The 21,427-nt window shown below is 34.2% G+C and overlaps 1 protein-coding gene across 12 annotated transcripts in view; it reads left to right on the plus strand.

Moving 5' to 3' along the window:
- The window catches only part of LOC100737108 (AGBL carboxypeptidase 4), a 1,252,169-nt gene that overhangs the window by 78,728 nt on the left and 1,152,014 nt on the right, over positions 1 to 21,427 (plus strand). For 8 of the 12 annotated variants that reach the window (XR_014808341.1, XM_084965126.1, XM_021097823.2 and 5 more), the window contains exon 2: positions 14,748 to 14,870. The exons of the other annotated variants lie outside the window; for them this stretch is intronic. Coding sequence is in view for 7 of the 8 variants with exons in the window: in XM_084965126.1 (XP_084821252.1) it covers positions 14,748 to 14,870 (123 nt within the window). In the remaining variant the exon portion in view is untranslated. The remainder of the gene's footprint in view (positions 1 to 14,747; positions 14,871 to 21,427) is intronic. 12 annotated transcript variants of the gene reach the window in all.

A 21,427-nucleotide genomic window follows, 5' to 3' on the forward strand; every position in this document is an offset into this window, starting at 1 on the left:
TGGCAGTACTAAGACTGTGGTGTAGGCCAGCAGCTGCAGCTCCAGCTCTATTTTGATCCTTATCCTGAGAACTTCCATATGCCTCAGGTATGGCCCTAAAAAAACAAAACGAAACAAAACAAAACAAAACACACTTTAAACCTTTTTAAATAATCAGATATTGCTGGAAAATGTGGTAGAATTTAACCCTGCCAAGATTGAAATTTGCTGTTTCTTGATTTTATCATCTTTTCTCATATATTCACTTATTGTCATTGATCCATTTACAACAGAAATGTATTCTCAAGAATGGGATATAAGAATTAGGGAATAATTACTCAGGAAGCTTATAAATATCTCTCATTCCGACTCTCCATCTCCACTGGTTTTACTTTAGTTGAAACCTCTTCATCTCTCATCTAGACTATTGCTTCAGCCTTCTAACTGCACTTTGCATACACTCTCATCCCTTTCTAATCCACTGTCCATACTACTGCCAGAGGAGTCTTTCTGTTTTATGAAGCACATCTTGTGATTTCACTGCTTAAGATCCATTAATACTTTCAATTTTTAGGAGATAAACTACCCATTTCTTAATAAACATGTAAGATTCTAAGTAGCCTATTTCTATGTAACTCTTCAGGTTGTTCTTTAAAAATCTCTGGGCCTTTTATTTCCAAGCAACCTGTCCTTTCTAGAATTGCAGCTTTGTAACTTGGCTGCCTGGTAGACACCTAGTTAAGACTCAGTTTAAGGATCTCTTTTTATCTTTTCTGTAGAAAAATTTTTTTTGGATTCTTCTCCAGTACAGGGGATTTATAACCTCTCTCTTGAAGTCTGTATTCTGCAGTGTTACATGTATCCATCAGAGAATTTAAAGTGCTTTTTTGCTTATTTTTCTGTTTCCCCTTCTTATACTCCTTGAAAGAAATCCTAACTTTTATTCATCTCTGGATCTGCAGCACATAGCCCAATGTGTAGCACAGAGTGGACACCCAGGGAATGCTGTGAGAGATTAATGAGAACCACTAAGAAACCTTTGGTAGGCTGTGGTTTGGAGAACACTATTCTGGAACTCTCTGAATATTGAGTCTGGAGGAAATAGATTAGGGACACCAGCCAGATGTTGTTTTTAAGGGTTCTGTTTTTAGCATGTAAATTAAAATTTCATTTAGAAGTACAAGTCTAATTTGGGAACCTGAATACAGTTGTAAAGCTTGACAAGATTACATATGTAAATTCTCCAAAGGCTGATCTATCATCATGCCTTCCTAAAACAGTGAAGTCTGTGTGGAAGAAGAATGTTCTCCAGGTCTGCATCCCAGACTCCTTGCTCCTTGAGCCCTCCTGCCTACCTCATTCAGTTACCGTCACTTGATCTGCTGTGCTCAAATCTTCACCGCAGAAGCAGCTTTCTTCTTTGCTCTCTGTGAAAATGCTCTGAGCCCAAAGGATAACATCTAGCCTTAGATGCCTCACAAGGCCTTCCATGATCTAGTTTCTATATCCCTCTTCAGACTCTCACCTTGCTCCTCCATAGAGTGTCTTCCTGGAATTTCTTTGGCTAATTTTTACATACATTTTTAAGTTGGTTCAGGAAGACTTCTGTGAGGAAAGCTTAGATGTTGCTTCTTTGTGCTCTTATGGAACACATTTCTAATATTTATCACATTATACTATAATGTAGTGGTTTATTGGTTTGCCTCTTCCACTAATGTCCTTGATGGATAAGATGTTTTAAGATTTATATTTGTATTACTAGAACCTAACATAGTGGGTAGTAGTCATAAATAAATGCTTTGTTAAATAAATTGATAACTCTATATCCATAGTCCCAGAGGCAGTAGTCTCATCCATGGTCATACACTTAAAAAAGTAGCCAAGCAAGGATTCAGTCTTAGGTCTGTATTTTCCCAAATCCCATGGCACCAAACTATAGTCTCTGTACTGAACTTTTCCTTCTTACAGAAATAGAATATGTTTTCACTATATATCTTATTATTTTCAGTATGGTCCTTAACTAGATGGTCAGCTTTTTGAGAGTGTTATTATTAATTGTTAGTGTATTGAATGATATATTAATTTTCAGCTTATTTTTCTTATATATCCTCCTAAGTTCTTGGCACAAGATAGGGTGAGTGCAAAAATATATCTTCAATAAATGTATGGTAATTAAAACATCCAGTAATTGATTGTAGCTTAGCAAATCTAAACATCATATTTATGTTGTAGATACATGCGCCTAGAGATAATTAGAATATGTGTATTTAGGAAGTTATTTTTTTAAAAGTTTTTGTTTTTTGAATCCTTGATGTATATCTTGCAAATATATTTGTAATGAGAACAAATGTGGTATATTTTATAAAATGCTAGGGAGAAGCTATGTAATGGTTTCTAGTTCACTGAGATTCAGATTCTCAAATGAATAGATTCTCTTTCCTAAAACACCCTCAAGTAGGAATTTTAGATTTACTTTTTTGGCTTAGAATTTGTGCGCTAAGTCTCATCTTCAATGTAATTTTCTCTCAAAATTATGAAGCCTTGGAAATATGGCTTTATAATGGAACTTTTGACAGATCCCTTTAACTGCATGTCATTTATACATAGAGGTAATTTATTGCTTCTTCCAAGGTGTTTTCGCCTGAGAGGTAGAATACATGTTAGCTATATATAAAGGTCAGTTTTAATTAATAAGCTGTTTTCCTTATTTTTGACCAGTATGAATTGCTTGTAACTTTTGTGTAGGATAGTTTTCCATGTAAAAATAAAACAAATTGATCCTTTGTCACATCCGTCAGCTGCATAACCCACTTAAATGTCAAAAATTCTGTGTAGCCCTAAAGTTTATTTCTGGTGCCTCTGCAGGCCTATTTATTAGAATAAAATAAGAGATAACTATCATATCCTTAAATCAGGTGTCCTTATAGATATAGATCTTTGTTTTTCCCTCTATAAAATATGTTCATAGTTTTTATTGCTAAATATTTGTTTTCCATATAGTATTTTTCAAAGGCAGGTAAAGATAATGACATTCATAGGATTAGATCTGTATTTTTTTAAAGATAAACCAGAATTATTTTATTTTTGGTTTTATCTCTAACTTCCTTACATTGAAAAACTTCATTGTGTTACTCCATCTCTACGTTTGGAGACAAATATTCTACACACTATAATAAGGGTATTTTAGAGTGTGTAATTTAACTGGATGCTCCAGTATTTAGTGTTTACTTCAAAGAATAGGCTTTTGATAAGACATTCTTTATGAATTTCAATTTAAATTATTCCTTTCCTTCTCTGAATCCTTGCTTATACTTTATAGAATTAAATATTTTATTCTTTTGGTTAAATACACTTCTTTCGAGATACAGGTGTCTTGATGATAATAATGATAATGAGGATGATGATAATAATAACCAACTACTTATTAAATACTATTTTCTAAGTGATTTAAATATATTTTCTGTGCCATTCATAGCAATGTAAACAAACTCTAAGTGAAAGTCTTACAGAGGTTACATTAACTTAGCAAAGATTACACTTATACATATCTGAGTTAGATGGAGTCAATCTCAGCTCTATGTGACTTTGAAATCCAAATTCTTACTACTAATTCGTGCTGCTATAACTAAATGTACCTTAAAATAAGAGTAAAAAGTTTGTGGTAAAAATCTGGGTGAAATAGCTGTATTGTTAATGTTAAAATGCACAGAAGTCAATAAATTAGAAGTTATTATTCAATAAGAATATTTATTTCATTATCCTATGTCACTTTGGATTTTTTATGCTACTGTAAATGTCATTTTAAATGGTTTTTTATATGTGTATAATGTAATTGAGGTGTTATTTCTCTGAGAATAGCAACTTTGCCTTTTCCACATTGTACATTTAAGTGTATTAATTGTGCATTATATTGCATTAATATCACAGTCTGTAGTCCCTGCCCTCCTCCCATCATCCTTTCTGTCAGTATACACATTTTTTAATAAGGAATTATGCTTTTATTTTTAACATGCATGGGGAAATAAATTAATCACAGCATTTAGCAAAGGTTTTACTCATGTTAAGACAGGGGAAAAAAGAACTTGCTCAGGGAAATATTTCCTGTAGAGTTTTGGGTTTAACTGCTGTAGTTATCCTAAAGCATAAAGTCAACTCTGTACATATTAGGTCAACCAGTTTCTTTAAATTTTTAAGGAGATAATACACAAATCCTGTCTGGAATTGCACTTAGCACAAAGATTTCAATAAATGCCAGATATCTTACCAATCATTACTGTTTAGTACTATTAATTTGACCATTATGTGGGGACCCCTTTGTCCTGCCTCCCCCACTACCTCTTGGACCTTATTTGCTTCCACACTCTCCCATATTCCCAGCATACTGGCTTTCTTAGTATAAGTATGTTTTATGGTATTTTCCTTTCTTTTATTATTTGGTCTCATTATATCACAACTGTTTATCTTAGTAAACTGTAAATGTAAAAATGATTCTTTTGATGAATTTAAAATATATCTCATATTCCTTGTGCTCTCAATAAACAAAAACCAATATTCAATACTGAAATCAAATTTAGTTCCTAAAAGTCCTTTTTTATATCAGTAAAGTGATGAATATTTATAGGTTACTGATGTTGTGCCAAACATTCTGTCATACTTGGAATGGAGAGAGAAAGTAGTGATAAAAAGAAAGGACATTAGAATCTTCTGATGAGAGGCTGCAATCACTAGGTAAAAAGACACACATTATAAATATATAATAAATTAGTAAGAAAAAGCTTAAATATGTTGTAAAAGAATAAAAAGATGCAGTATAGAGGAACTATAACTATTATTATTTGGAGAAGTCATGTAAGATTTCCCAGAGAAGATGACATTTCATATAGATCTATAGGATGAGAAGGATTTCTCCACAAGGAAAAATGGGGATATGCATATATCTAGTCAGATGGAAAACATTATAAAGAATTCTAATGTTTGTATTTGTATTAAAGTCACTATAATCACAACTGTTGCAAATATTAATTGATATAGGAATGTGGTATTAGTGAGTCAATTACAGTGAGTAATAATGCTTTTGGTGACATGATTATCTAAAATGGTGATAATCTGGATAAAACTGTGAACAAATCAGTTGCAGTCTTTCCTTGATTTACATGTTAGCTGTATTCTTAGAAAAATCAGTGTTTATTAAAGCCATTCAAAGTGTTTTGTGGGTGTAAAACTGGTTCTAAAGCTCACATAATTATAAATAAGATTTTTACATACATGGATATGTACATACATGAATTTCTGAATATATCTGACTAACTTTTCTCTACTTTGCAATACCTCTAGCATCCCTGGTGTCTACCACCCATGCCATCAGTGCTCTTCCATCATTGTGAAAACAAAGCAAAAAAATGCCTCAATGAATTTCCAAAATTCTCCCTAAGAATACTTGCTTACATTGATAACCACCTCAACAGAATAATTAAAATAAGAATAGAACTAACAAAAATCATTAGAAAGAGAGGTAGAAAATAATGTACACAAACTATTTCCTTATTTTTCATTGAAGAGTTTCAGTAGATACCATTTGACATTAATAAATTAAGATACAGAAGGATAAAGCTATTGCGTAGTATAATACCTAAGAAACTAAAATCAGAAGTGGTTAAGAGCATTTGCATCTAGGGAATGAGAACAGCATTTGAGAGGTGTGAGTCATATATATGTGTGTGTGTGTGTATGTGTGTGTATGTTTTTTCCATACATATATATAGGGAATTAATTCTGTGACATGAAAATAATTTCTTGCTCTTTTACTTTTAAACATTTTCAAATAATCTTTGAGGTATAGTTTGCATGTAATAACATATAGCTATTTTAACTGTACATTTTAATGCATTTTGACAAATATGTAACATACACTCATGTGACCACCACCATCATGATATATGAGCTTATTTTTTTTCCCTAAAAACTCTCCAATTCTTCAAGCACTATTTGTTTTTACAAACTGCACCTTTATCATTGCATCTTTGTTGAAAATTAATTTACCTTATGTATGTGGATGCATTTCTGCACTCTTTATTCTGATTCACTGATTTGTATGACTATCCTGTAAGTCTTATCATGCAATTTAAGTTCTTCAACTCTTATTTTTCAAAATCATATTGACTTTTCCAGAACCTTTGAGTTTCTATATAAATTTTAGTGTTTATTTCTAGAAAAAAAATGCTACTGAGATTTTGATTGGTATTGCATTTACTCTAGAGATCAATTTTTGGAAAGTTGTCATCCTAACAATAATGAGTTCTCTAATCCATGAACATGGTATGTCTTGCCATTTAATTGAGACTTCTTTAATGTCTGTCAGCAATCTTTTTAAATTAAATTTTCAATATGCAGTTCTTATATATAATTTGTTAAATTTATGGTTGTGTATTTTGTGTTTTTTGATGTTATTATAAATGGTACTGTATTTCAAAGTTCATTTTCCAGTTCTTCGTGGCTAGTGCCTTTCTGGGATCTCTACTTAATGCCCCGAGTTTTCAGCATAGATTCTGTCTCTACTCTGAATGGTTGTGTCTTGAATGTTTTCCATCTCTGTGCACTTTGGAGATTGTTAGTCTACGACTTCTTGGTCACTCTTCATCTGGCCTCATGGCGTTTGACGCCACATGGCTTAGCCAAAGTCTTAAGCAGACATTGTGTAGATTTTTGGTGTTCTGGCTCTCATAGTGCTCACCTCTTCAATAGTCTGACCTTTTCATTTTCCTCAGTATCTCCAAACTCCTTTTTCTGTCTATTCAACTCAGAAAACCATCCTGTTATGCTTGGGAACCCTTTCCTTCCTGTACCATCTTCCAGAAAGTGTCACTAATTTAAAAGCTAGTAATATCATCAGACTCACCTCATTTTTCCCCTTCTCTCAGACATCACAGACATCTCTGCTGAGATGGTTAGGGTCAAAGATGTTTTCAAAATTTTGAATGTATTGTACATTTGATTGTACAGTTTGATTGATTACATTGATGTCAACCCTTCCCCTTATCTGCAGCCCTTGAAAACCACTGATTTTTTAAAAATACCTATAATTTTGCCTTTAATTTTTTTTTTCCTTTTTGCCATTTCTTGGGCTGTTCCCATGGCATATAGAGGTTCCCGGGCTAGGGGTCTAATGGTAGCTGTAGCCTGCTGGCCTATGCCAGAGCCACAGCAATGCAGGATCTGAGCCGTGTCTGTGACCTACACTGTAGCTCATGGCAACGCCGGATCATCAACCCACTGAGCAAGGCCAGGGATCGAACCCACAACCTCATGGTTCCTAGTTGAATTCGTTAACCATTGTGCCATGATGGGAACTCCTGCCTTTAATTTTTTTAATTTTTAAATTTTTGGCTATTTGTATTTCTTTGGAGGAATGTCAATTCAAGTTCTTTGCCTATTTTTGAATTTTTTTGTTGTTGTTGCTAAGTTGTAGTGGTTCTTTGTATATTCTGGATATTAATTCCTTATCAGATATGTGATATGCAAATATTTTTTTCAATTCTGTATATTGTCATTTCACTCTGTTGATGTTTTTTTTTTTTTTTTTGTCCTTTTTAGGGCCACACCCACAGCATGTGGAAATTCCCAAATTAGAGGTCGAATCTGAGCTTTAGTTGCTGGCCTAGGCCACAGCCACAGCAACTTGGGATCCGAGCCACATCTGTGACCTATGCTGCAGTTCATGGCAACGCCAGATCCTTAGCTCACTGAGTGAGGCCAGGGATTGAACCTTCATCCTCCTGTTGATGGTATTTAATGCACATTTTTTAATTTAGATGAATTTCAGTTTATCTTCTTCTTTTTTTTTCTCCTTTGATTGGCAGTGCTTTTGGTGTCATGTCCAAGAAATCATCGCTAAATCAAGAGTTCATGTTTTGGTGTTTTCTCTCTATTTCTTCTAAGAGTTTTTAGTTTCAGCTTTTACATGCAGGTTTGTGATCCATTTTTGAGTTAATTTTTGTTTATAATGTAAAGTATGGATGTAGCCTGATTCTTTTTTTGTGTGGAAAATTCTATTTTGTTCTATAAGTTTTATAGTTTGATGTTTTATGTTTGGGTTCTTGATTTATTTTGCATTAATTTTTATGCATGATGTGTGGTTGTTTTTAGTATATGGGTTATTCTTCCAACACCATTTGTTGTAAATTTATTCTTTCCACATTAAATTACCTTTGTACCTCTATTAAAAAACAACTGACTATATATGTGTGGAGGTATTCTACCCAGTCTATTCTGTTCCAGTGAAGTGTGTGTCTATCTCTTCCATTTTGTTTTTTTATAAAATTATTTTCATTGTTTAGTTTATTTCGCCATGTGAATTTAGAACTAGCTTGCTGGATATTTGGTTGGGAATATGCTGAATCTATAGATCAGTTTATGGAAAATCGATATCTTGGCACTATTGAATCTTCTAATCTGTTAACATGGTTTATTTCTCTTCTTATTTAGGGCTTTTTAAATATCAGTGCTTTTAATTTTAATCATATGCTTCTTGCAAAGGTTTGTCAGAGTTATACCTAAGTGTTTTGTACTTTTTGCATCATTGTGATACTGCTTTTTATTTACATTTCCATTTGTTTGTTGCTAGTATATAGAAATACAATTGATTTTTTGTTGTTGTTTTTGACTGTGCCCACGACATGTGGAAATTCCCAGGCTTGAAATCGAACTCACACCATGGCAGCAACCCTAGCTGCTGCAGAGATAATGCTGGATCCTTAACCTGCTGCACCACAGGGGATCTCCTACAATTGATTTTTTGTATTGAACTTTTGTTCTATAACATTGCTGAACTCATTTTTTACAACTAGTGGCTTTTTAGTAAATGTTTTGAGATTTTCTTTTTTTTAAAATTTATTTATTTTTTTAAATTTTCCCACTGTACAGCAAGGGGATCAAGTTATCCTTACATGTATACTTTACAATTACATTTTTTCCCCACCCTTTGTTCTGTTGCAACATGAGTGTCTGGACATAGTTCTTGATGCTATTCAGCAGGATCTCCTTGTAAATCTGTTCTGTGTCAGATAACCCCAAGCTCCCAGTCCCTCCCACTCCCTCCCCCTCCCATCAGGCAGCCACAAGTCTTTTCTCCAAGTCCATGATTTTCTTTTCTGAGGAGATGTTCATTTGTGCTGGATATTAGATTCCAGTTATAAGTGATATCATATGGTATTTGTCTTTGTCTTTCTGGCTCATTTCACTCAGGATGAGAGTCTCTAGTTCCATCCATGTTGCTACAAATGGCATTATGTCATTCTTTTTTATGGCTGAGTAGTATTCCATTGTGTATATATACCACCTCTTCCGAATCCAATCATCTGTTGATGGACATTTGGGTTGTTTCCCTGTCCTGGCTATTGTGAATAGTGCTGCAGTGAACATGCGGGTGCATGTGTCTCTTTTAAGTAGAGCTTTGTCCGGATAGATGCCCAAGAGTGGGATTGCGGGGTCATAGGGAAGTTCTATGTATAGATTTCTAAGGTATCTCCAAACTGTTCTCCATAGTGGCTGTACCAGTTTACATTCCCACCAGCAGTGCAGGAGGATTCCCTTTTCTCCACAGCCCCTCCAGCACTTGTTGTTTGTGGACTTCTTAATGATGGCCATTCTGACTGGTGTGAGGTGATATCTCATGGTAGTTTTGATTTGCATTTCTCTTATGACCTGCGATGTTGAGCATTTTTTCATGTGTTTGTTGGCCATCTGTATATCTTCTTTGGAGAAATGTCTATTCAGGTCTTTTGCCCATTTTTCCATTGCTTGATTGGCTTTTTTTGCTGTTGAGTTGTATAAGTTGCTTATATATTCTAGAGATTAAGCCCTTGTCAGTTGCATCATTTGAAACTATTTTCTCCCATTCTGTAAGTTGTCTTTTTGTTTTCTTTTGGGTTTCCTTTGCTGTGCAAAAGCTTTTCAGTTTGATGAGGTCCCATGGGTTTATTTTTGCTCTAATTTCTATTGCTTTGGGAGACTGACCTGAGGAAATATTGTTTTGAGATTTTCTATGTAGACAAATACATTATCTGTGAATAGGGACAGTATGTATTTTATTTTTTGTTTTTGTCTTTTTGTTTTCTTTTTATTGTCTTCTTGTTTAGGAAGGATGCTTACAATGATTGCTGAATGGGAGTGATGAGAATGGACATCCTTGTCTTGTGTCTAGTACCAGGAAGAAAAAAATTTCAGTCTTTTGCAATTATTTAATATAGTTGAATTCTCTATGTACTTTATATATATATGAAATGATGCTTTAATCCAGTTGAGGAATTCCCCTTAATTCCTCTTAGGCTGAGAATTTTGTCAGATTTTTTCCCCCCATCTATTGGGATGATCATATAGGTTTGATTTTTAGTCTCTTGATTTAGTGAATTACATTGATTTTTGCACATTGAACCAATCTCGCATTCCCAAGATGAATCTTACTTGGTCATGATGTATTATACTTTGCTGATAATTTCATGAGGATTTTGAGTCTATGTTCATAAGAAAGACTAGCAATTTAGTTTTCTTTTTTCTTTTTTGGTAATGTATTTGCTTTGTCATTTCTTCTTAGTTCACAAAATTATGGCTTAAGGTTGTTCATGACATTCCCTTATTATCCTCTTAATGCCTGTAGGATTTTAGTGATGTTCCGTTTTTCATTTATTATGTTGTTAATTTGTCAACTATTTCTACTGATTACAAAGATGATATTGTTGAAGGGGCTCCAACAAATTATTTCTTTCAATTATCTTTCATGTATCTTGAATCTCTGTTGTTAAGTGCATACACATTTACAATTGTTATGTCTTCTTGATGAATTGACTCCCCTATGGTTATATAATGTCTGTCTTTATGCTTGGTATTATTTTTTGTTTTTTAGATCTATCTTATCTGACCTTAATATAGCCTGACTCTCTTTTGATTATTGTTTGCATGATATATCTTTTAAATCCTTTTACTTGTAACTTACATGTCTTTGTATGTATATATGTTGTGTATGTATATATGTATGTATTTACAGAGCTGCACCCACAGCATATGGAATTGAGTCAGAGCTGCAGCTGTTACCCTACACTACAGCCACAGTGACACCAGATCTGAGCCATTTCTGCAACCTACACCATAGTTCATGGCAATGCTAGATCCTTTAGCCCACTGAGTGAGGCCAGGGATCAAACCTGCATCCTCATGGATACTAGTCAGGTTCTTAACCTGCTGAACCAGAATGGGAACTCCTATGTCTTTGTATTTAAACTTAATTTTCTATAGACAGCATCTTGTTGGTTTTTCTGATTTATTTAATCTGGCATAAACATGTAATTGCACTGCCTATATTATTTGGAAGATTATTTAATATGTGATTACATTTAATTTATTATGCTAGTTTTTGTCTAATTGCTCCATCTTTTCTTTTTCCCTTTGTCCTCTTGTTTTTTACCTCCTTTTGGATTAATTGGCTACTTCTTTTAGTTCCATTTTATTTTCACTATTGGCTTATTTATAACAATTTTTTCAGTGTTTATCCTACACTTTTCAATATGTCTTTATATAATTCATCTACTTTCAAATAGTATTATACAGTTTTATATTTAGTTTAAGAAACTTATTAGACTATACATCCAATTGCTCCCTCCCATTTTTTGTGCTATTATTGCTATATATTTTACTTTCACATATAGCATAAACCTATAATATTTTGCTACTCTCTTTAGCTAATCATTTATCTTTTAAAGTGATTAAAATAAGAACATTTATATTTATTTCCATTTATATCAGTTCTGGAGTCCTTCATTCCTTTTTGTGGATCTTAGTTTATGCCTTTTATCATGTCCTTTTCCATGAAGAACTTTTTAAAAGAAATTCTTTTAATAACAGAATGCTGATAATGAATTCTCTCATCTTTTGTTTTTCTCATATATGCTTATTGCGGCCTTAAGTTTTGAAAGATATTTTTACTGGGTCTAAAATTTTAGGTTGGCATTTTTTCCCCAATAATTTAAAGATGTTATTCCTTTGACTACTGTTTTCCAGTTTCTTATGAGTAGTTTAATTTTTTATCTTCGTTCCTTTGTATGTGACTTATATTTTTAAATATGAAATATCCCATTTAAAAATATGTTCTGCTCAAGCTTCTTGGGTCTGTAGCTGGATATCCTTCATTAATTGTGGGGAATTCTCAGGTATTAGCTCTTCAACTATTTCTCCTGCCCTCTCATCTCTTTCTAGAATTCCAGTTATACATGTACTAAACTATTTTATATTATTCCATAGCTCTTAGATGCTGTGTTCTTTTTTTTTCCTTCTTGCCTTCATATTTTGTTCAGATTATTTCTATGGATTTGGAATTCACAATTCTTTCCTCATCTGTGTCGAGTCTACTGATGAGTACACTGAAGACATTCTTTATCTCTTTTATTGTGTTTCTCAGTTTTAGCATTTCCTTTTGGTTCATTATTGTAATTTCCATCTCGCTACTGAAATTCCCAATTTGTTCATGCATTTTGTCTTCTTTTTCTACTAGGAAACTTAACATATTATTCTAAGTTATTTTAAATTCATTGTGCAATAATTCCGATATCTGGTCTTTTCTGAATTTATTGAAACTGAACACCACCTGTGGGGCTCCTGGGCGCAAAAGCCTTTCTATGTCCCCCATTTCTTGTTCTTCGGAAATGGGCCTCATTCAGCCACCATGACCTTCCCTGAGTTCCTAGGGACAGGTTCAGACAGGCTGATCAGGGAAGGGAGGGGATGTGTATGATAAGGATTAGGCACCCTGAGCACAGTTGCCTGTGGATTAAAGATTATTAGCATATGATGTTTTTCAGGAACTTTCCTAGTTTGTTCTAATCTCTGTTCAATATGCCCTCTCCTCAAGTACTGTTATTCTAGGCAATAACCCAGAAGACCACCATCATGCTCATAACAAGATCTCCTGACTCCAGCTTTGATGACTAAGATTCCCCTAAAGAAAGAAGAATGCATATCTGTCCCAATCCTGATTCCTATCTGAAAACCTGTTTTTCTCCTTTTTACTATAAAACTCCTCGCAATTCTTTCTAACGGGGATGGGGTGAGGGGGAGAGGGGGACACAGTCTTTAGCACATTAGCCTACTGTGACCCTCCTTTGCCTGGTAAAGCAATAAGCTATTTTTTTTCTCCTTTACCTCTGTCTCTACCTTTCAATTTGGCACTGGCAGAGGCTGAATTCTGGCAACAAATTTTTAGAGGAATAGGAGCTCTCTAATAATATTCATATATAGTCTTGGCCCAGGACTGTTTGCTGTTCTTCCCCCATGTATGGAGGATTTTTTTCTTTTGCTGTTTCTCCTCTTGCAGTGAGTCTCACTTGTGCACCGAAGTTAAAAGTTGTTATTCTTTCTCTAGTGTGTTAAGCCTTCTTTTTTTTTTCTTCCCTTAGGGAAAAGGGTATTGGTAGGACCAGTGCCCTTCTACAGACCTGCATCACAAAGAAAGGCATTTTCTAGTCTTCTGCCTTGCTCCTAATCTTTCTCCTAAACACTTGATGGGAGCTTTTACAGAAGAGTCTCCAGTGCTGTGAAATCCTTTCTGGGCCTATGATATCCAGGGGTTCTACACACTCATGTTTCCTACACTAGACCTTTAGCATTTTTTTTTTTAAATTTAGTTTACTTCTTTTAAATCCCTTGTATAACACCTGTGTTTTTTTCTCTTGGACTCTGTCGTAGAAGAGTTAGTGCTTGTTTGTCATCTGTTTTTTGGCGGGGCCTGACTTTTTTTGGATATCTGATTTCTAGTTACCTTGCAATCTCAGTTCTCTGACAGATTTTTATAAATTGTGGTTTCATTCTTTATTGAGATATTTCTTGTTAAAGTGGAAGTGATGATCTTTCCAGTTTTCTACATCCTATGTGGAAGTGAAACTTAAAACACTTAAAAAAAATTTAAGTTCCTATCAGGAAATATAGCTTTTATGCTAATTTAGTGGTTCTTAAATTACTTCTGGTGGTGGAACATTTAGCTACTTATAACATTAGTTGTAGAACTATTGCTTTATTCCATAATAAAATAATTATGTATGTATTTGTGAGAAATTAAATATACTACCATTTGTTGCATAATTGATGAAATTTAGTGAAATTTTTTTGTATTTCAGTAGTGATAATAGATATTTTTCATGTCTAACTCTCATAACACAATTTTGAAAAGTAGGTTTTACCATTCCCTTTTTATGGATAAGAGAAACTGAGGCTTAAAGGGATTAAATTGATTGCTCACATCATAGATAATTAATATGTAGAAGAGATGACATTTGAACTCATATCTTTCTGATTTCAAAAATGTATTCTCTTTCTACTTTAAAACAATGTGGAGAGGAGTTCCCATTGTGGCACAGCAGAAATGAATCCTACTAGTATCCATGAGGATGCAGGTTCCATCCTTGGCCTCACTCAGTGGGTTGGGGGCATTGCCATGAGCTGTGGTGTAGGTTGCAGATGTGGCTTGGATCCTGAGTTGCTGTGGCTGTGGCACAGGCCAGTAGCTGTAGCTCTGATATTCAGGTTTCCCTAGCCTGGAAACTTGCATATGCCATGGGTGTGGCCCCCCCAAAAAGCAAAACAACAACAACAGTATGAAGATAATTTCTTTAATGCCTGGATAAGCACTAAGTGATGGGGGGGGACATTAATGATAAAAATTTTATTGGACTTCTGTTAATAAATTCATTTTGAATTCTGTTTAACATGAGCAAATTTTCAAAAAATAGGCAATGACATGGGAAATGATGATGCCATCGGAGGGAATGTGAGCAAATATATGGTGCTTCCTGCTGGATATTGTGGACAGCCCAGAAAAGGACATCTTATCTTTGATGCTTGCTTTGAAAGTGGTGAGTGTATCAAAGGCCTTTCCTTTTGAGCTTGTCTTGTGAGGTTTTTTTCAGAATCTAATTCCATCTAACCATTTAGTGTGATTCAGTCCATTTAATTTTTTATCTTAATGAAACAAGTTGTCAGATAAAAATCAATTTTGAAGGAATTAACTTGAAAATACTTAAAATTAAATGCTATGTTTTTGTTGCTATAAATAATTAGAAGGATAATGGCAGTACTAATGAACATTTATACAGTACCTTTTATTTTTTAAATACTTACCCAGATATTATTTCTGGGATAAAACTGACATAATTTGACTACTTGATAAATCATTAATTACTCAATATCTGCAATGTACCTAGTTCTTAGTCTTTCTGAGAAGAAGATTCTCTATAAAGAAGCAATTAAAGAATAGATTCAGTTGAACATTAAAAAAACAGCAATAGTAATATACTTCATAAACAGCAAATGCTGTGAGTGTTCTGAAAGTGGAGATCAGAGCTTGATTGTGAATTTCCATCCAGCAGGAATTGAATTTTGTTTACTTCTTTATACCTAACCTCATACTCTGAATAGCATATAGGCATGTAGTAGGTATTTGGAATATGTTGAAAGTATTAATAAGAAAGGTAAACACAATTCATTTTAAAAGTAGTTATTGATTATTTTTGGTTTTGAATATTGTGCATGCACAAGCATGTGTGAGTGTGTGATTGAAGGGACACTCCAGTTAAATGATAGTTCTCTGAACCCTAAGAACAGTGTTTGTTTATACCAATAATTGAAAAATTGTTTATGCAGGGTCTTGCTCTTTGTTTATTCCATGGTGTTTTAGTTAACAGGGCTGCCATTATAAAGAATCATAAGCTGACCAGCTTAAACAACAGAAATTTATTGTTTTACACTTCTGGAGGATGGAAGTCTGAGATCAAGATGTTGGGAGGGTTGGTTCCTTCTAAAGGTTGAGAGGAGGAATCTCTTTAGTGTCTCTCCTGTGGCTTCTGATGGTTTGCTAACAAACTTTGGTGTTTCTTGGTTTGTAGAAGCATCACCCTAATGTATGCCTTCATTTGCACATGGCATTCTTCCTGTGTCCCTGTCTATCAATAAATATTTCCTCTTTGTGAGGACATGAGTCATATTGGATTAGAGCCCGCTTTAATGACCTCATTTTAACCTTCTAGACTATTACCTGCTTTAGGGTGGATTCTGAGTCTGATTAATCCATGTTCTTCCACAGAACCTAGCAGAGTGCTTACAAAATGAAGCACAGAGTTTCTGTTGTATTTACTTGTTCAGTGAAATAATTTGACCAACAGAAAGATGAGGAAAGATTAATTTTCTGATAACTTTGGTGGAAAAGCCATGTTTAATTGCTTGCAATTTCCCAGTCCACCAACTTCTCTCAAGCCCTCATACCTTTAGATATGCTGTTTCCTCTGTGCTGCAGATGCCTGTCTCCACCTGGTAACATGTTAATTCAGACTCAGGCCAGAATTTCTTCCTCTGAGAAGGTACCTCTCAGGCAGGTTTGACTGTCTCTACCTCTATATTTAAGGCACCTTTTCTATAATTTACAGGCCTCTTCTGTGCATTGTAGTTATTTAATTATCTCTTTCCTTGTCTTTATTGCTGAAAATTCCTTGAAGTCAGGGATTGGTTCTTATGAATTTTTATTCTCTAGCACTTAATGTACTATTAGAAACTGACTAATGAAATGGATTTACATGGTTTATCTGACTGAGAATTCAAAATAACTATCCAAGGTCAAGAAAACCTTTTGTGAATAAAGTGACAGTTTCAACAAAGAGATAATACTAAAAGTGCCAAATAGTAAGAATGAAGCTGAAGAACACAGTAACTGAACTGAAAAAATTTTCTAGAGAACCTCAACAGCAGACTAAAACAGAACAAAGGATCAGTGGATTTGAATACATATCTTTGGAAACAATTCCGAGGAACAAAAAGTAAAAACATTGAAATAGAATGGAAAAAGCTTAAGGAGTTTATGGAATACCCATCAAAATAGATCAATATATGCATTATGGGAGTCTCAGAAAGAAAAATGAGAGCAAGAGCTAGAGAAATTAATAAATGAGGGAGAACAGATAGTGAACAAATGGTCTTCATAAAGTGAGTTTTTAAGATCAATAAAAATATTTTTTATATTTAAATAAAAATTTAACATTAATAGCAAAAAGAACCTTAAGGAAGAATACCAGTAACAATTATTCCTTTATTACTTATTATTTGCCATACCCTCTAAGATGTAATATACCTAGTTTGTCTCATTACATACACAGAAAAGTCTTCTGAGGTATATCTCTCTTCATACAAGGTGAGGAAACTGATTCTCAGAGGTGTGAAGTTATTTACTTTGAATTACATGACTGACAAATAGTGTAGCTAAATTTGAAACTGAGGATTTCTTAGCTCCAAAGGCCATACTTTTAACCATTGTTATAGGTCAACTTATGACATGTGAATAATAGTTATATTGCTGAAAAACTATCATTAAGTGATAAGGCATATAGGAAAAGATTTTATGATAAAAAATGAAAAATCGCTGTCTTTAAATAGGCCATCCAGATAAAAACTATGTTTAGTTGCCATCATTTTCAATTTGAGTATTGTTTTTATGATTTATATCCATGTATGTGTATTGAGTATGAGAAGTATACTACAATTCATAATTCATATTAATTAGTTAGCTTGAGAGATTTAGTATTTTGTATTAAATTACTGTGGCATGAAAAATGGTCAGTGAAATAAAGATATGGTTCAGTTACTTTATATCATTTCAAACAATGGAAATGAAAACTTAAAATTTTTATTTTTAATTCTCCCAATGGAATTTTACTACATTTATTTATGTGTGTGTGTGTGTGTGTGTGTGTGTGTGTGTGTTTCTTTTGGCTGCCCCATGGCATATGGAGTTCTTGGCCTGGGGATCAGATTCGAGCTTCAGTTGTGACCTATGCTACAGTTGCAGCAATGCTGGATCCTTTAACCCATTGAGTCAGGCTGGGGATCAAACCTGTGTCCTGGAGCTGATCCCTTTGTACCACAGTAGAAACTCCTATTTGTGCCACAGTAGAAACTCATATTTGTGTAATATTTAAAAATTAATAATCTGATTCAACCCCTAGCCTGGGAATTTCCATAGGCCATGGGTGTGGCCCTAAAAAGACAAAATTAAAAAAAAATTTAAATGTTTTATTTCCATTTGAAAGAAAATAAAATTGTCTTTATTCTTTTTTATCTTTATTTTTTAATCATAGTGTAGTTAATTTACAATGTATTAGTTTCAGGATAGCAAAGTGATCCAGAGTGATACACACACACACACACACACACACATATTCTTTTTCATCTTCTTTTCCTTTATAGGTTATTAGAAAATGTTGAGTATAGTTCCTTGTGCTATACAGAAGGTTCTTCTTGGTTATGTACTTTATATATAGTGTTGTATATATGTTAACCCCAAACTCCTAATTTATCCCTTCCTCTCTTTTTCCCCTTTGGTAACCATAAGTTTGTTTTTTCTTCTTTATAAATCTACCAACCAGTAGATATGTTTTATCCTGTGGGAAGAATACAATGTACAGTTTTTGGCCTAAAGGAGTTTAGTAGGAGAGTTTCACAAAGACTGTGATTGAATTAACCACAACATTTATTATCTAAAGTAAATGTTTTTGCCCACAACAAATGCTAACCTGGAGGGGATTCTGGGACAAGAGACATACCTTGTGACTTGTCTGCATCTAACCAGGATGTATGGTACTTCTATCTCTATTAGAATTAAGTACTGAGTAATAAGAAAACATAGCAAAAACTTGTCTTTTTCAGCAGAGTGTTGGGAAGGTAAGTTTGCAGACAATGCTTGTTAGAGGAGGCTACTCTGAGGTAGGTCTTGATTGATTAGTAACATTTTATCCGGTAAATTTTGGCATTTTGGAAAGACTGCCCAATTCTTGTAAAGTCACATAGAAAGACATGAATACTAGAGAGATAATAGTACTTTCAGGGAATGGCAAACTGCAGCTAGCTCTCAGAAATGGAGAGTATTTCTGAGAGTAAGGGCTCACTAAAACTTTTTAATTAATTGAACATTATTTCTCGCCATCTCAAAATTCACTTCTGATATATGTCATCTGTCATCTCCTTATATCCATTCTCAAAGAAGTAGGTATGCTTTACTTTTTCCTCTTTTGAGCAAATATTGTAATGATACTATGTGTCCACATCCTGAACCTGGTTTGTATGTTTCTCCTTGATGGTCTCTTCTTCACAGCCTCACCCCGTGTTTACATCTGCCCTGTGGAGCTTCCTGACCTATGGGTATTGCTGTACTTTCTGTTTTGCTAATCTTGAGTTTTGGCCTTGACCAAAGGGTTTTTAGCCTATTATCTGTACTGGGATTTTCCCATGGGATGCTGGTAGGAGAAGGTATTAGGCAAGTACACTCTGGTACTCCCTCTGCTTGTTATTAAATGAGTGGTTATAAAATCTTGCAACTTTTTCAGAGCCACAATTTCTGTCCTAGACCAGATCATCAGTAAGTTTACTGGACTTGTATAGTAGCTTTCTAAACTCACTCTGGTCTGTTCTCTACAATGTGCCACCAAAGTTAAGATGGAAATCATTTCTTTATTGCTTAAAATCTTTCATAACTTCCTGTTGTCCTCAAGATAAAACCCACATGTTTTTATTTAACAATGTCTTTGAAGTTCCTATATATAAAAAACTATTCTGCCATAAAAGAAGGAAATGCTGCCATTTGCAATAGCATGAATGGACTTTGAGGGCATTATGCTAAGTTAAATAAGTCAGACAGAGAAAGACAAGTACTGTATGATATGGGAGATCAAAAAAACAAAACAAACCCAAAGAACAGCCAAACAAAGGAACAATCAAAAACCAAGTTCATAGATACAGAGAACAGATTAGTGTTTACCAGAGGGAAGGTCGATGAAGGATGGGTGAAATGGATGAGGGTGAAAAGGTTCAAACTTCCAGTTATAAGTTAATAAGTCATAGAAATGTAATGTACAACATATACTGTTTTTTGTATTTGAGAGTTTCCTCTTATCCCAGAGGGAGAAAAAAAGGAACAAAATCTTAACCATGTGTGGTAACGGATGGTAACTGGACTTATTGGGGTCATTTCACAATGTGTATAAATATCAAATCATTATGTTGTTCACCTGAAATCAACATAATATTAATATCAACTACACCTCAATAACAGACAGACAAAAATCATCTTTATTATAAGATATGAATCAAATTTCCTTCCTAAGAATTCCATTTTATAATCTATTTTAGTGAAAATATATTAGCACATTTAGGAGAAAGCAGCATGGTTTGGAAATATAAAGGAATGTTCCACTGTGTGTAGAAATTCTGTTGGGGAAATATTGGTAACTATGAACTGTAGATGAATAATTTAGCTCAATTATTTGTTTCTGATTCATAATTGAAACAAAGTAAACTTATTATTATGGTAGGGTTTTCACTTGATTTTTAAATTTCCGACTTCTTTACTGAATTATACATTTCAGTTACATGTATAACTGACACATAGATATGGTTACATATCTACTTGTATTTTTTTCTCTGTCCTATTTCCTCTATCTCCTCTTTAAGGAAGAAGTAAAATATTTCCTTCCTGAATAACTTTCCTCTAAGAATGATGACATTTTCTATAGTAACAATCTTGAAGTGAAAGGCCTCAGAAAGGACAGTTGAAGTGTGAACTGTGCTTAATGAAATCTGTTTGCACACCTCTTCAGCTGCTCTTTTCAAATCATCTGAGACCCAACTTCAAAGGAGACTTCTGGTTCACATAGACCACCCTCTTATCCTTTGGTAGTAAAATAACTACAAAAAAGAGGACACCTCACTAGATTAAATGTGGTTGATTTACAGCCCTTCTCTTTCTAATAAAGACAAGGAATTACTTGAATAATTACAGTATATGTATGTATTGGTTTAAAATCTAAGACATAAGTGCTTTTCTTTTTTTTTTGGTCTTTTTTTTTGTTGTTGTTGTTGTTGTTGTTGCTATTTCTTGGGCCGCTCCTGCGGCATATGGAGGTTCCCAGGCTAGGGGTTGAATCGGAGCTGTAGCCACCGGCCTACGCCAGAGCCACAGCAACACGGGATCCGAGCCGTGTCTGCAACCTACACCACAGCTCACGGCAACGCCGGATCGTTAACCCACTGAGCAAGGGCAGGGACCGAACCCGCAACCTCATGGTTCCTAGTCGGATTCGTTAACCACTGCGCCACACGACGGGAACTCCCATAAGTGCTTTTCAAGTGATAACCAAAGGACAGATTTTCAATTTAGAATTTTCTTTTTATTTTCTATTATTGCTGTTTCCCATGTGTAAATAAAATTTTACAATTTACATTAACTAGCAAAACTAGAATGTTTGTGTTTTTACTCTCCACTCTCCGCAAGAAGTCATATTTTGATAGTATACTCCAGTATTGAAAAATCCATACAAATTGTGCATTGCCATCCAAATAGACTTGCCTTCTGAAGCTGTGTGGATTGTTATCT

Source organism: Sus scrofa, chromosome 6, assembly GCF_054392235.1.
Source record: "Sus scrofa isolate SSC_HxYL_T2T_F1_AM1 chromosome 6, Sscrofa_HxYL_maternal_Yorkshire_Landrace_v2.0, whole genome shotgun sequence".
In the NCBI taxonomy this organism is placed as follows: domain Eukaryota; kingdom Metazoa; phylum Chordata; class Mammalia; order Artiodactyla; family Suidae; genus Sus; species Sus scrofa.